Source organism: Acipenser ruthenus, chromosome 8 (assembly GCF_902713425.1).
Source record: "Acipenser ruthenus chromosome 8, fAciRut3.2 maternal haplotype, whole genome shotgun sequence".
NCBI classification, from domain to species: Eukaryota; Metazoa; Chordata; class Actinopteri; order Acipenseriformes; family Acipenseridae; genus Acipenser; species Acipenser ruthenus.
This window is the reverse complement of record NC_081196.1, coordinates 32,673,096-32,690,610: the sequence shown is the minus strand read 5'-3', so window position 1 is coordinate 32,690,610 and position 17,515 is coordinate 32,673,096. Positions and strand designations below refer to the sequence as shown.

The following is a 17,515-nucleotide window of genomic DNA, read 5'->3' as shown; positions in this document are numbered from 1 at the left end:
ACGGCAAACCACACACTTGAGCGGTTTTTTTTTTAGTTATTAAATGGTAGCATCTAGCTTACTGCGGTGGGATTTCCAGGAGGCCCCAGATGGACAGGGTGAGGCAACCCAATGTACAGGCAGAGGATGGGCACAAACCTGGTACCTCATGCACTTCAGCACCAGATCTTAGCCACTGTACTAAAGAGCCAGCCTCACTTACATAAGGAGATCTGGTATGCGTTATCTGGTGTGCATTACCTCATTTCCACCACAGGGGTCAGTCTTTTTCCAACTCTTTTTACTAAGTGCCACATAACAATGTTAACAACTTATTTTTGTAAAATATTTATTAGGAGTGAAGTAACAAAATAAATCTGTTTCCACTATATTGTCTCTGTGTGTTTTCAACAAGTGTAAGATTGTTTTTAACAGAACAATCAATGTAGCAGTTCAGTGCACTTGAAAACCATTTTCATCATGACTACACTGTCCTCCATTAATTTTTCAGAAAATGTGCACTAATTATTTTTTTTTTTATTCTTCTTCTTAAACTTATTAATCAGTAATTTTAGTATGGAGCCAGTATCACATCCATATAAGTTATAACATTATCTGCTGTATTGGACCTTGCAGTGCTGTTTCCTATCTTCCTCGATCACTTTAAATAACTTTTAGAACTTTTTCTGCATTATGAACTGCTTCAGCCAACTCTGATCTATCCTGAAGCTTGGTGGTGTTTACATTTTTGACTGTAGTCTTTATTTTTTTCTGGTCAGGTATTATCTTTTTGTATATTTTGTATTTGTGGCAGCAATAAATAAAACAGGACAGCATTTCACTTTCCTTTTTTAATAAAAGTTTATTGTTGTTGTTATTATTAAGGCAACAACATTATAACTGTCACTTTGACTAGCGACTGTGTAGAGTAGACATTATCTTTTAGATTTTGTTTTGCCTATATTTATCCTTTTGTTTTCGACTGTGGTCAGGATAGCGAGTCTGAAAAGATGGCAGTATTTGAATCACAGGCTACTTCTATTGCGGTAGGCAGGTACATCCTAATTCCTGCTGTCTTTTGAAAACTTCAGTGTTATTTTACAATAGCACTTTGATAGCTGGCATTTTATGTCCAGGACCTGAATAAAAAAATCCACAAAGGATTTGCTCTATTTTTGGGTTGCTTAAGCGTGTCTCTCCGAAGTGGAAAAACAAGACAACAGCAAAACACAGCAAGGATGCTTTTTCAGGTACTTAAAGGGGTTTATAATTCTAAAAGAATGCATGTGCAACACTATGAAGTTTAAACTATGATACCAGATCTTTAACGAAAATCCTCTGTTTGCATAGAAAGCATGTGAGTCTATCGTAAAATATCGTGTATTGGCAGTGGATAAACTGGCTTCACCTGAGTCTTGTTCAAATAAAGGAACTTATTAGAAAGATGTTATGAAATGATTTATTTCTATTTGAATTGGTTATTATTGCTGATTTAAGGCAAAGAGAGGACAGCAAACCTAAAAGCTCTTGACTAACGCAAGTTTACAGGTGTTGCTAGAGTACAAGCACCCCCCTCTTTCATTTTTAACCTCTTGGATGTAGAAGATAGATAGGGAACAAAAATGGAAGGGGATCCTTTTTGACTGCGGCACTTCCCAGAAACTAAAGCTCTCTGCTTGATTGATCAGCCACTAAATAGATGAAAATTAAAGTTTAAGACTTTTGCATTAAACAAACTATGAATATGTTGGACGTCATGGAAAAAGCAATTTCCAGTCATCCTTTCCTAATACAGATGTCACAACTCACTTTCATTCAACTGGACTTTCTGAAATGCTTTCTTTCCAGTCCATTTACAGACATTTATTTAAAGTCTTTTCATTTACTCTTTTCCTATTTAAGTCTGTTCCAAAATATAGAGCACGGCGACGGAACTGGTAAAGGCTAGCTGGGAAACTTTCCATCACTGCAAAACTGGAGGATTTGAAGGAGCTGTTATACTACTCTTGGCCATTGAGTGGCAGGCCACCCTAAATCAACTTTAATGTGCCAATCAGACTGACTGCAGTGTGTGTGTAAATGTATACAGACCAGTTGTTCTCAATGAGCAGCTTCCCCTGGTACAGTATTCATTTGCAATGTAGGTACAGTATCCAGTATTTTACTTATTCCAGCAACTGGGAGCCGGCCAAGACTCAATTTTTACTGCACATGGTGGAAAGATTAGAATTTTAGAGAATGCACTCACATAACTGATTTAAAACAACAAAGGTAATAACACTTTTATTTTGTGGAATGATGAAGAATAATTCAGCTGGATACTTCATATAAATAAATACAATGAATAAAAAATATATATTTTCCACCAAATATAACAAACGAAACACTGATGCTTGCCAGCTTTGACTGTTTTTCTCACCAAAGGATGGGTAACCTCAGGTTTTAAATACAGTCTCTTCAGCCCTAGCTGTATTATCTCTTGCCCCCTTTTCTTCTGATGAAGATCTTTAAATTATTTGTTGTATTTTATACTTCAACATGGAATATACAAATACCTCAAAGACCACACTTTATGTGCTGTAGTCAAATTTATTCCAATGGTCAAACCATGTGATTTCAGCTCATTAAAAAGGCTATGTAATGTAAGAAAGATGTAGGCTCTTTCAATCAGAAAATAATTCTGGTGAAAGAGAGTGATGCTGTCCTAGTTTGAAGGCTGGTACACACCAGCGATTTCTTTCCACAGACATCCACATTCTCTGACAATTAAACTGTTCATGTGATGCAGAGGAAGTAACTCAAGAGCTGAAAGGTCATATTTAATAGCAGACAAGAAACTTGTTACAGTTTTGCAAATTACTGTTTTTTTTATTATTTGCAGTTCTTCCACAGAACAGATCACCCTCGTATCATCAAATTAACAGTGTCCTAGCACAGATCCAAGCACTAATGGAAATGAAAGAGCACACCGTGTTCTAGTGCTGCTGTATCCTGACAAGATTTACGTGATATACACTAGGACCATGGTTCGATCCAGCACTGGACAGAAGCTGGTCTTATACCACCAGGGATCATGGAGATATTGTGCTTTTTTTATTTACACTATTTAAATTGGTATCATGAGATACAAGACATGACATGTGCCCTATATTGTATGTGTCTGTGCCTTTGTAGAAATGTTTGAAAAATCCCATGGTAATCCCATTATAATCCCAGTTACTCACCCTGAGCTATTAGCAGACCACAGCATTACTGCCAATGGTAACACAATTGATTTGGAACAAGTTTTGTATGGCACATGGGTAAGGATGTTGCACCATTGTACCAGTCTCCTTTGCACTATGTGATGGGAAGCTCAGTGTAGGATAAAATTCATAAAGCAACCAGTCAATAGATACATTTTTATTATGAGCGGGAAGTACAAATTATTTGATTGGCTGGCTGGTGTTTCTGTCTCCAGTTTTCAGACTTTCCTCTTCAGTGATTAGAACCAACACAGAGGTAATTCCCAGAGCTAAAGGCAAAGTTTAGATGAACAAGCCTATAATCTCATACTCACAGTAATTTAACTTTTTATGTACATTTTGTTAACTAATGTGAACTCAATTTTGTTATTTTGAATTCTGTGTTTTTCCACATTAGAATTTACCATTATTGTTGCAATACTTTAAACTGTGAAACATCAGTTTACTACACCAACTCAAATTGCAACTGTAAATTATACTGGAAGCAAAATCACTTTATTCATCATAAGTTTTAAAAGCTTTATTATTTGTCATTAGCATATTGTTCTTCTTCAGTAAATCTATAAAAAATAATACATTTTAGTTTGTGTTTAATATTTTCCCAGTCCGACAATCAAATCCATATGTAATATAGTCAGCCTGTGTTAGGGTTAGGGATCAATCGCTGTCTTTATGAGTGAAATGGCATCGAACAAATGCCGCCTGTATCTTTAAAGTGCTCTGTCCCCTCTCCTTGCCTTGCCTCCCGCTGAGTTGTAATTTGAGAGAGAAGCTAAAAATGCAGGAAGGGTAAAGACGCAGCGATGATGCACATAGACATACAGGCAGGGGAAAAATCTGGGAATTAAAACAAAGAGAGGAAGTCAAACAGTAAACTGAACACAGGAACACAAACCGAGGAAAAGTTATGCTGCTCGCGGATGGTGACGTGAGCTAGACAGACACAGCAGAATGGTAGCAATTTAGACAAAACGTCATCACCAACTAGCAGCTAACTGGGATTTTGTTATATACATTTTAAAAATATAAATATATATATATTTAAGCAGTCTGGTTTTAGTCTTTGATAAGAAACTTCTCTCAACCCCCCGATGCCCGCTCTGCATCCCCTTGAAAACGTGTCGAGCAGACTGCTGGTAAAAAAAAAAAAAAGCCGGAGGATCAACTTCCGCTAGCCTAAAAAGTTTGAACAGCAGAGCGCGGAGCGAGGACAGATTGTCTTGGGAACAGTCTCTCTGGATGGACACGGCGGGCACGAAGAGGACTAACTCCGGACTGAAGCCACTACGGGACGGCTTGCTGCTCTGGGTCTTTGTAGGTAAGACTGACATAGGTATAGGTGCTGATGTAGGAAGACACTGGGCTTGACAACAATGCAGTGAAGCCGATTCTTGCATCGGGACTAGTGCTGGTAAAGTGCAATCAATTAAGATGTTTTATTTACACACAAGTGCACACAAAAAAAAGTTTACTATTGAATTAATAAGTATGTGTATGACCTATTTAGAACGTTGTCACTCATCGTTCTTCATTATGATCTTTGGGTGTGGATGGGAGAACAAATGCAAACAGGCATACTTCTGTTTATCTAGTGTTACCGGGAGGATTTACCGAGAGAGAACCATTTAAAATTAACAAATGGGCTGCAGAAATAAGCTGTAGTTGTTGAAATGTTGACACACATTATTTATAGTAACTGGAAGTTATGGTTCACTTGAACCCTCTTCCCAACGTTCAGTAGACAAGTAACAATACAGGATTAGCTAAAAGGAGGTACAATTAACATAGCTAGTAGCATTTCAAGACAGAACTACTGGCCACCATATTTTAATTGCAACCCCTTATTGCACCTTTAGCCCTAACATACTAAAAATGTGTGGATTGGGCACTTACTATCTACAACAGCATTCTCCTGAATTAAATTTTTTAATCAAAACATCCACTCAGATATTTTCATATATTCAGACTTGTGTTAGGTAGACCTGGTGGACCAACCCTCACAACCACTCTTCTGATATGGAGGACTTGTCGGGGGATAACAGTAACACTTAATATCTTAAACAATAAGACAAATGCTTCAAGAGGAAGCCTTTCATGTTGCATCCTATGATTGACTGTTTATGTGTGTCAATACAATTGCCCTACATCAGTACAACTAGAGGAACCTATAGGTGAATCAGCATTTGCCTGCAACTACTACATGCAGCAGAATGTGTTTCTTTCAAACTCTTCTAGAAGCAAAACAGGAATGAAAAAGGTTTCTCCACTGAAATTTTACAGGACACTTTGATAAAGTATTTTCAACACAGCTGAGGTTAAGTAACAGCCTTCAAAACATGCCAAATCTATTACAGGGTTTTAAATGGGCACTGTCGTTCAGTCCCAGAGTCTGCAATGTGTAAAAAAGCGTGCGGCTGACGGCACACGCTTCAGAGGACAGCGTGTGTTCATCTTAGCCCCGCCCGAGTCAGCGCAGGGGTGATAGCAGTGAGCTAAGCTAAAAAAAATAATTGGACACTACTAAATTGGGGAGAAAACAACAAAAAAATAATTGGCGACTACTAAATAAAAAAATAAATAAGTAAAAAAAAAGAATTACAGTGAATATAGGTCATCATATTTTTGCATGATAATAACCAATGCATGTTATACTGGCTGATAAAGAACTAAACATAGGTTCTTGGAACAACCAGTAAATAATCATTCTGTCCCCCATTCCTGGTTTCCTCTTCTGTAGAGCTGCAGTGGGTGGCCAAACTCTCTTAGTTTATTATCATTCTCCTGCTCCACAGCAGGATCCTCTCCTGAGACACAGGCTGAGACCCAGGGTAGGCGGAAGGAGGGAGGGAGGCTCCTCATCTTGCCAGCACATGGCTTTCTTAGTCCAAAGCTTAGTGAGAACATTGTAGTGTGTCTGAATGAACTAAGAAACCCTGAGAGCTGTCATGTTGGGGTTGAGATGGATTATACTGTGGAGTTCATTGACACCACCATGCAAGGATCCCCTAGCTACTGAGAATTCCCACCAGCTATCCTAGTAAAGTTGCTAGCTCACTCAGTATCACACCAGAGTGTTGTCCTTTGAGGTCTTCAACTCTCCCTTGTTATAATAAATTAATTTTGATTTGCTTACAGGAATATTCCCTTTGACAGGCTGAAGGACTAAGAAATAAGTCCAAAATAATTATGGCTAATGCCGCCTTCAGTGTAATTGAGGTTGTAATTACTGCTGGGACAAATATCCATACAAACAATGCTTGATATGTATAAAAGGCATCTGAAATCTATAACATACGTTCTGTTGTACAGAACAGTGTGTCCTTTCATTAATCTGGGATTTGATAGTGTGCCAGGTTTTATTTTGCTTCATACTTTTGTTTTCCAGCTAATTCAGAATTAAAGAGAAAATACATGTAAAAACACATGTTCATCCCAGCACTATTCCTGGCATAATGATGCACAAACCAAGAACTTGCAGATCTTCTCAAGGAGCTTATGTTTCTTGTGCAGGATCATCGCAGCACTGACCCAGCCAGGAGTGTAGTATTACATTTGTTTAGTTCTTGGGCGTAAAATAAAACTGATGAGAAAACCGACACTGCACCAGCCTGCGCCTAGAGCTATAACAAGGAGTTCAGAAACTTAGGTTCAGCATAGGGGGTTATTAGAGTTCAAAATATTATTTGTTAGCATATCAAATATTTGATTTCATATTCAATATTTATTCAACAATGCAAGTATTTTCACAGATATCATCACATATAAACAGGTACAAGTTTTAGCCCTAAACAGTCAAGTCATCTACCTTTCTCTCTATGCAGCTTAATTTGCAACCTTCTACCACCCCATCTCATCTCAGTCCTTGCAGCTATAGTGGTCTCACTCATTTTCCAACACAAAAGGGGTGTCTCAGTTTCGTTCAGTGTCCAGGCAAGGTTTTCACGCAACACAAAATGCATAATCTGTTCAATACATTGGTTTCTCACTTGCTTGAGTTGGGGTAATGTCCTGAACTATTCAAACAAAGACTGTAGAAATATACCATATGATGACGGTTGTCAGGGTTTTCAGATGGAAAGTTGAGCCTGCAGTGGCACTGCTGCACATTATCCTGGTAGTGTTTCAGTTTATCTGCCCACAACAAAATGGCACACATATGGATTAAAAAGTCCCATTAATAAGATTAATTATGATAATCGCATACTGTATTAACCTTAACTTACAAAACAACAATACTATCCAGTACAGTACTTTTAAAATACACCAGTAGTGTAATGTTTACTAAATATATTTTGGTTAACCATGTTTTTCAATTTTCCCCCTGAAAGAATCTAGAGCCACAAGCAAACATCAGTATCTGTTTTGGGTTTCCAGGGACTAATTGCTAAGCATTTATTTACCTACCTAAACTACTAAAGACATAAGAACAGAGGCATTGTGAAAAAAAACAACAGTATGTTGTTAATAGAGTGTTGTGATTGGCTGAGTGGAAGTTATAGCTCTTTTTTATTGGCCAGTTAACACACTGTCTTCATGGCTCTTCACAGGGGGGTGTCTGGCGGACTGTGATGTGTGCAGCAGGTACTGCTGTGATGGCTCTCCTCCCTTCTGCTGCTCCTACTACGCTTATATCGGCAACGTCCTCTCGTAAGTATTCCTCAGGCTCCGGCGAATCAGAAGAAAAGGATATCGCCCTCAGAGGGCTCCGGCACAGCACAGTGCCTTCACATCAACAAAATCATGCTAAGCCCTTTCTTAAAGGTCTAATTCAAACTCCACAGCACATCTGTCAGTGCAAACACTCACTGTGAAGTAGCTGTTATACAAAAATAGGGCATAATAAGAACTTGATGTTGATTACGAAACCGGTGACTGGCCAAGTGTCTAAAATGTAATGAATAAATCCAATATATTAAAAAAAATGCCACTGGCCAAACTCAAATACAGTATTTCAGATTGGTAGGAAAGATCCAGCATTTCGCCTCCAAACTGCTCAGAAATAAAATAAAACTGATTAGCTCTAAGATTCTGAGAAATGGCTACTAAGGGCAGCTGCAATGATTTAAAATGAACCGTTGCACTTGGGTGAAATTGGGTGGAAGATGGATTGTGTTTAGTAATTTTTAGTACAGTTCCTATGGTGCTTTTGGTTTTGAGACAGTGCTGTAACTGAGATTGTTGTTTACTGCGAGGGCTTTTTTTCTCTGAATTTGGAAAGGTCAGGTATGCATGGTTTAACGTTTGTGTTTTCACTTGTCTTACAAACTTGTAAAGTTTCACCCCGCTACTCTATGGGGTCTGTTTGTAGACATTAGCCTTCCACTGGAGTGTAAACAGACAGAGACAGTATCCAGACAGGCCGCACAGGCTCAGCAGTTCTAAGTACTCCCGAGCCAGGTGTCAAGGGGAATCCACAGCTGTGTCTGTTGTTGGCACACGCCATGTTCCCTACTAATGCACCACTTGGGGCATTCTGTGTCAAGTCAACCAATATGTCAACTGGTGCCCTTTGCATGAATTAATAAAAATAACCCACCCACTCCCACCTCCACAAACCCCTCAGCCAGAAGAGTTGGAACTTTTACAGCAGTCCAGGATAACAAAATGCAAAGTCCCAGATATATTTTTATCCCCTGCGTTCAGACCTACAGCACAGGAAGTGACTGGATACCAGGAGCTGCCAGTATAATGTTGTGGCTCTATTGCGTTGTACAGTGAAGTGAAAGATGTTCAACAGTTCTGTCCTTGTTTGTGCTTAAAAGAAATGACAAATGATTGAAAAGCCTGGATTATTACAATTTAGCATACTCTAGATACAGTATGTCCTGTTTTATTTGACAATCGATTAAATGTATTGGTTTATAGCATTTCTCACAAAATTTTAGGTAGTAACCAACCATAGAAACTAAAACAAGCTCAATGCCCATATTTGGAATACAGGGTGTTTCATTATTAATAGACATGCTCAAAACTGATTTATATTCCAAACTTTTTTTTTAAATCTTCACAAGTCTGAAGTCAAAGTTGTGGATGCATAAAAGCATGTCTATGTGCCACAAAAATGTCTTTGTATACAAGTTATTTTCTATTTAATACCATATTTAAAATACAGCATCTCGTACAGCAGAGGACAATTACTAATTAACTTGTAGCAAGTTGTACAGGTAACAATGATCTTTCTATTAAACAGATTAGCAATGGTTATGTACAATTAGAAAACAAATACTGCTGTGAGTTGCTCTTTATTACTAAAATAAACTTTGTTAAAAATTAGATATGATTTTACTGTTTTAAATTATTGTTTGTTCATTTTGAAGAGGGGGTTTGCTAGTTGTTTCTTTGCTGCCTAAAAGTAAGTCTTCAGGAACTCATCCTGTCTATACTTTCACTCCGATTCATCCATTTTGAATGCTAATGAGTCTGCAGAAGAATGATTGCCAGTCTCTCAGCCTCGAGCATGAGTCCTGGGAAAGGCAGCCCCCTCCTCCAACTCCTCAATTCACCCAAACTAAACACGACTCAACAAATGGCAGGGGGACCACCCACCTTGTCTGATGGGCTAAACAGCGTTGTGGCTAGGCAGGCAGGCAGGCAGACATTGGTCTGGAAGTGCAATTAGAGCATTCAAGGAGGTTTCCTATATGTGGGGTCTGAGTTTGCGGGAGGTCAGCATACCAGCCACAGGCTCACTGTCGCTGCACAGTAGAGGGGGCTCCGGACTGAACTGACCTGACCTGCCTGATACTAACCAGCCATAGTAACTAAAATTAGCTCAATGTCCATATTTGGAAAACAGGCTGTTTTAATTGCAAACTTTTCTATCTTTGCAAGTTTGCAGTCAAAAGGTTGTACATGCAAGTATCAAGCATGTCCGCGTGCCACAAAAGCCTCTTATATAAAATCTTTTTATTTCCTAATTTATAATATATGCCAAGCACTATCCCTGATCTGATACGGCAGAGGAAAATAACTAATCAACCTTTCACAATTTTAGAATTACACATCAGCTTGTCAAGTTGTAGCAATAATCTTTGTATTAAAAAACAGATTAACAACAGTTATGTATGACTAGAAATCATATTACAGCAGTGATTGTGTTACTCCTTATTACTATGTAACTGTGCTGAACAATATTATGAAAAATGGGATCGCTCTGCTTAGTCCTGAAATTGTCCTGAAATTGTCCAGGACAATCCATATGGAAGTGTTGTAAATGCTAGAATGTAAGTTAAGAATTGTATTATTTTTGTAAGTGGAACAGGTTCAGTATTATGGGATTTGTATTCACCTGTGATTTGTTTGCTTTTATTACACAGGTAAGATTGAAAGGTTCAAAGAGATTTACTGTATAACTAAATAAACATGCATATCATTATCACCATTGTGTGAAAAGGAAAATGCAACAAAACTATTAGCACAAAAATGAAAGTAGCCTTCTGGTTTGTAGATAAAACTGTCCTAGATGCCATCCATAAAAAGCAACTTGCTCCCTTTTAAGGAGCTTTGGAATATCTGTATCAGCCCAGAGAGCTTGCCTGGGACACAAAACAAGAACTGACCTGTCTGTGGCAGATGGAGCAGCTGGGAGCCCAGTCTGACAGGTGTGCCTGTGTCTGTGCGCATCTCTGTCATTGAGATTAAGAATTCTGTGACACTATTATGTGCTTAACCCCTGATGGAATGTTGGCTAAGCAGTCCCATTCAAAGAAAGTTACAGCATTTGGCCCCTCAGAGGGAGCTGTGGACAGTTTGTTAATGCCCAAGACCATATAAGGTTTAACTCCAGATCAGGACAATGCCGGTGATCCCAAGTTTAGTAGACTGCTATGCCAAGGTTATTAAAACCGGTGTTTTGTTCAGGTACGAGTGCCGGGCACGTTGCTGGGTACTGTAATGCTCTATACTGCATGTAACCCCCAAAGTACAGTCCTGTGCTGTTATATGACTCTCTTGTTTGTCTCCGCAGGGGCACTGCCATCGCAGGGATCGTGTTTGGCATCGTATTCCTGATGGGAGTGATCGCGGGCGTGGCCATCTGTATCTGTATGTGCATGAAGAGTGGGCGGAGCTCCCGCGTGGGCGTCTTCAGGAATCCTCACATCAGCACCATCGGGGGCTATCCAGGTAAGAGGGCGGGGCGAGGACCAGGAGGCCTCCTCCTTATCTCACTGATTCATACAACTTACTGGCAGCATAGCCTAACTGGGAGTTCACCGGGTATGTTTCAGGCTCCCTCATTACTTAGCTGTGGTGACAAGTCATTCCGAGAGAGAGCAGCTGAACAAAAAAAAAAAGGCCTTCATTAAAAAAAATAAATAAATAAAGCACAAAAAGAAAAAAAAACATGTTCGGTAACCTTTTATACTGTTAAAAGAATTGTATTCCTCCCTCAAAACAGTTGTGCTTACTTTTATATTGTTTGGGCATTCCAATAAATGCATTCTAACACATCACAGGAGTAGCATTTGAATTTGAGTACCAGCTTTCTATTCCTTCAAGTTGGAAGACTGTCTGAGAGACAAAAGTCCTGTCTTCTACCCTTTCTGGAACAATCTGTTTTGAGTGATGTAACTGGAAAAACACTTGCTGTGAATGTTCTACATGTGTTGTGAACCCATGTGGCCACTGGGTGCCACTGTTTTGCCATGGAAGGGTATTACCTCTTGAATGACTGAAATGTAGTGCTGTATACAACAAGCTATTGTCTCATTGTGTAAAACCTGCATTATTAAAATCAGGAGATTTCAATAATTGTGCCTTCAGTATATTTTCTTTCACAAAGCAAAATATTGTCTGTAACAATACTGTTTGCTGTTAAACTGGAATTGCAGGAGGATAGGCAACATCATTTTAGGGCTCTGTAGTTGCTGCATATCCAGTTTTTATGGCATTAACTGCTAAATATGGGTACCATGTGTCTCGAGTGAGCGTTCCGTTATTGGGGAAGGCATTCAAAACAGCAAACTACATTTTTACAGGGGCACGCAACACCTTGCCTTCAAATCGGTGACATTGCAAAGTGGCTGTGTCTTTCTAGCCACCCTGTGCTTTTTCTGGTAATGAAATGCAAGCTGCTCGATGGACATGCTGTCTAACTGCTCTCCTCTCTCCTCTCCTCAGCGGCGCCCCCTCCGTACAACTATGAGTTTGAGATGGATTACCATGCCGACCTGCCACCTCCCTACACCCCCACTCCTCCCAGGACTGTCCCCTATTCTCCCCCTCCACCCTACCCAGGATACTCGAGGAAGTAGCCTCCCCCTGCCCAGCTCTACACCTCTCACACTGTACACAACGAAAACTGAAGAGGACTACCTGAAGACAGCACAGCCCCCTGCTGGGTCAAACTGAGCACTGAGAAATCATACCATATATGTGGCCATACATTTCAAAGACTTCACATGTTTAATTTAATTTTAGGATGAAATAATGACATGCATTCTAGTCACAGTGCAACCCCCTATATTAAGGAGCAATGAATGGATTTGCATATTTATTGCTCCTTGAAGTAATATGCCTGAAGCTGAAGCTGAAGCCCCAGAAACAAGGAACTGATGTTGTCCAATTTAACTAATAAAGTAGTAGTAAGACATCTATTTAGAGTTAATTAATTATATGACCACGTTTTATCCGTACACACCTTGAAAGTTTTAGATCAGCACGGTTATTTCCGAGGTGTCCCAAGTTGCTCTTGCACAGTTCTGTGTGGAAAACATCAGTGTTGGAAGGAAAGGTTCTAATATTCTGTGTATAAGCACATGCACATTATTTTATTCATGTAAAAAAAGATTTAATACATTTATAATGCTGCAGCAAAACCGCTGTTTTGTGCATCTAAGTTGTTCAAAAACAGTTTTGTTTAAGCAATTTTGTTTAGTAATAATTCACTGAATGTTCTGGTTTTTGTTACTTAATATTAATGTTGGATTGACACATTGTATAAAATGTTTACTTGACCTGGTGTCTCTCAACACAGTTGCAAAAGAAGTTTGAATTGTTTTAGTAGGAATCTTGTTTCTGAAGTTCAGGGGCACAAGGAAAGAGCAAAAACATTCAGAGTGATATTCATGAAGCTGGTGAACACCTTAAAATAAAAACATTACAGTGTTAAGTACTATACTATAAAATTGAATAAAACCCTGTATAGTTTACTATAGTTAATGTTACGTCTTCAGAGTAGAGGAATCTGAGGTGGAGGGAGTGCCTTTGTTTATTGCTGTGGTCGAACACCAGAGTTTGGAATCCCAATGAAAGTGAATGGCAGAGAGGTTCATTTTGATGTATCATGTGGTATACTGCTATATACTTTAGTTTTGGCCACTGCTATAGAATATGGCATGTATACAGTAGTATGGGAAACATACTGTATTGTTTTATAATTATTATTGTTAAAACATACTGTGTATTGACTTTATGAGGTTAGTTAATTTGAGCAAAAAAATATAGCAGAGGAGGAACACACCAGACATTTGTTAAAGGTGTTTTCAAAACATGTTTTTGAATAATCTGGTTAAAATGTGAGCAACTTGCTATAAACTGAAAGTAATGAAGATGTCTTCTGCTCTAAAATATTCAGATAGATTGCAGTGGACTACAGAATGTGTGTTTTTTTAATATAATAATCCTATGGATACAATAGTATATATAAAATGTTAAGTTCTCAAAGGATATGGGATTACACTGGACAAACAAAGAGGGCTGCTTTTATTTGGTTGTCAAGTATGGACGGGACCAGTCGCATGTTGTATACTCTTTTTTTTGTTAAAGTTCCTCCATCCTCAGCAACGTTAGCTTTAACGCTCTGCATGTTGTGGGTAATTGAGACTGACATACAGAAATGACACATAATTAATGCTTTGAAAATTATGCAAGAGAAATGATCTGTGAATGGTAAAAACTGTAATTGGTTAAACAATAGTGTGTAATTTATGGACTAAGGACTGTTCTGTTGAATGGATGAATACAAAATATTTCATAATAATATTCCCACATTTACGTTGCCATACGATCATAAGACCCTCCGTAACAGTCTTGGCTCACACTGAAGGATTGCCTGAGCTTGACTATCTCTGTGGCAGAGTTTCCGTTCTTACCTGCGTTCTGTCCAGAAGAGTTAACCTCCTGTCATGAACACAGGATTGATAACTATGTGCAGAGAGAGAGAGCAAAGCAAAGCCTTCATTTCTGTTGAACCAGCTTGTGTTGTTTCTAAGCAGCATGATGGGGAATGTCTGAGCGTGGATTTTGGTTAAAGATGGATGGGAATGCAGATGTTTTACAGCTATGATCTGAATACCGAGAATTTTTTTTTTTTTTTTTTGTCTCGCAACATACCAGGTTAGATAATGGAAATGACCTTTGTAATTGTTTTAACAGCTGAAAATATTTGAAGGACTGAAAATTTAGAATTCACCTTGAGAATATATTCAGCAGACCAAAGTGATTTGATTGTTGTACCTGAGATAAGCACAAATGACAAATCAATAAAATAAAGTAAAAATGTGTATATTTTTGCAGGTTTTTTTTTTTAAAATGTCTTTTTAAATAAGAAAATTTGAATGTTTAGAAAAAAGCTAAACCAGAATAACCTTTTCTTAGAACATAACACGTTTAGCTCTAAATTAATTGTCTGGTAAATATTTTGAATGTTTAAGCATCCTATGTAACACTGCACATTGGATTTGACTTTATTGCAGTGAAGTGTGCAATAACCGTTTGGCAGCAGGAGGCAGCACAGTACAGGGAACCAAAAAACATTATTTAAACTGATAAATTCCTGTGAAATTTTATGACTGAAAATAAAGGGCTTTGATTACACTTTAGAGCCGGTAACAAGCAGGCGATGCCAACTGAAAAAGGATATGTCACAATGTCTTAAATGGAGCAATGGAAGCCTATTAAAGCATTCCGGATGGCTAATTTGATTGTATAGGCCAAAAACAATGTAACCATGGTTTCAAACATCATAACAAGGTAAGGTAGGTGAAGCTATTCACTTTTGAATGTATACAGTTTCAATAATGTTTGATCCTATTATAAAAATCATTAAATCTTATAATAGCGAGATCAGTCCCAACAGATTCTAAACAATGGCAGCTGATTCTGAGATTTTGAAGATTATTTACCAGTTGAATACTATAAGCTACTTTAATTAGCCTGATTTAATTAATTTGCACTATGAGACAACAGTGATGGGGTCTATAAGCACTGCTGCGTGTTTTAATAATAAATAAAAAGTTTAAACAAAACAGAAACACTTATACAAAACAAAAACGGCACAGTGGCCAAAACAAACAGATGCAAAAACAAGTAACGTGCTGGTTTATAGTCAGCACGAGTAGCAATTGTTTTTATTCTTACTTTCCTTATCTCACGACTCTCATTCTGCCTCTAAACACACCACCTTGTTCAGCCAAAACTGCAGGTTTTTATATTGTGGCCAAGGGATTAACTGGCTATCAATTATCTAGTTTATCTCTCGCCCACATTGGGCACAAGTTTTATCATATGCGTGGTCAACAGACTTTATCAATAAGCACTCGCTGTTGACCACGCATTCTCACGATTTTATCTAGATGGGGCATTTTAACCCCATCCATGCTGTCAAACAATAATAACAATAAAACTGTTTTTAAATAAACACAAAACATCACATTTAAATAATAATAATAATAATAATACAACAAATACAAAATAACACAAAACATAATATGCACAGGGGCGGGGAGTACCCCGTCACATATGCCCATTTAAGTGCTAACTTACCTAGATGCGAACCAATACAATAGGTTTACTGTTTGTCACTCACCACTAATACTGATGCTAATTTTCAGAAAACTGCAGAAAGAGGCCATAGATATAGGAATTATCTATCCTGCTCATTCAGTCATACCCAAAACACAGTCCTGTGGAGTTTTATTTTCCTACTCCTTGTTTTCTTTCTAACTTTTGTGATGTACTATACATACAGTATTAGTAAATACAATTAAAACCATTGGCATGTCACCCCTGTGTGAGAATTGGCCCACACACCCCTCATACTTAAATGTAACCTGCTATATATTTCTGAGAGTTTACTTTGGCTCTTTTAATTATTATTGACATTTCTGCAGCAGGTTTAATGAGACTCAGAGGCTGGGTGGTTCCATGCCTGATGGAGGTCATGTGGAATGACCTGTATATAAACAGAACTGTATGACTCAGCCTCTGGGAAGATTGTTCTTACAGTTGCTATTGGCTATCACTGAATCTGACAGCTTTCTAAACAATCAGTCTGTTTGCTTGTGCCTTGGAAACTACCCCAAGCTAAATATGATACGTGACACAATGCTGCTAAAGTATTATTATCTACCCCTAGATATTTAACATCATAGGGTTACTACACTAATTACTCTCTAATTCCTGATCAGAGAAACTTTAGAAATTGTAATCCTTAACATAATGGAACAACATTGGTACAAATAGAGCTTTTACCTTGGCTCACCTGCAGGGGTCACTCTGTCTCCATCCTGCCCTCATCTCTGTACTGGACATCAGGCAATATTTTCAAAGTGTTTCCAACACAGTCTTTAATTAACTATTTTTTTGGAAAGGGGAAAGAGAGCTCCTAGTTTTAACTCTAAAGCCCTTAAGTTGTTTCTTATACATTAAAAAAATTTAAATGTCCTATAAAAAATAGGAGTTAATTAAAGACTGGAGTAAACGCTTTGAAAATACAGCCCTTATTTCAATACATAGTTTAACCTTGTAAAGGTTGATAATGGTACATGCCATGTTAAAAACATTGCACTGTATGGTAAAGTATCGGCAAGCTTGGTAAAGAACAGACAAGTATGGTAAAGCATAATAAGAACCACTATGAATGGAAAAGGCGTACTAAAATTGCAGTGTTGTCTGAAATACTCTAACTGTGGTTGAATATGAAAGAACATAAACAATATGCTAATGTGCCAGGAAGGTCAGATGAAAATCCCTGGAGCCCGGGGGAAGATGTTATTTTAAAACCCCAGATGGGGCAGGGGATGGGGGGATCAGGATAATAGTATATAAATATTATTATGATCCTCCTGGGCTGTGGCAGAGCAGGACCCTACCATGAAGGTTATTTTTGTTTGTTTATTAAAGTGTGCACCAGTGCTTAAACAGCACTTTCCTTGTCTCTGTTCCTGCCAATACCGTCTGGGCCCGCAACGTTATCCTGTCACAGGGGCACAGTAATATGTTGCACTTAAACCAGTCTTGCATGTGCATTTTTTTTCACTCATCAATACACATGCAGGGGCCTTCTTGGG

General features: G+C 38.3%; 1 protein-coding gene across 1 annotated transcript; it reads left to right on the top strand.

Moving 5' to 3' along the window:
• The first annotated feature begins 3,927 nt into the window (after nucleotides 1-3,927).
• cyyr1 (cysteine/tyrosine-rich 1) lies at nucleotides 3,928-14,732 on the top strand. The gene is made up of 4 exons (XM_034011422.3): nucleotides 3,928-4,542; nucleotides 7,772-7,871; nucleotides 11,191-11,348; nucleotides 12,345-14,732. Exons 1-4 carry the CDS (start codon nucleotides 4,464-4,466, stop codon nucleotides 12,476-12,478), a joined length of 471 nt encoding a protein of 156 aa, XP_033867313.1. The 5' UTR covers nucleotides 3,928-4,463; the 3' UTR covers nucleotides 12,479-14,732.
• Nucleotides 14,733-17,515: the final 2,783 nt, after the last annotated feature.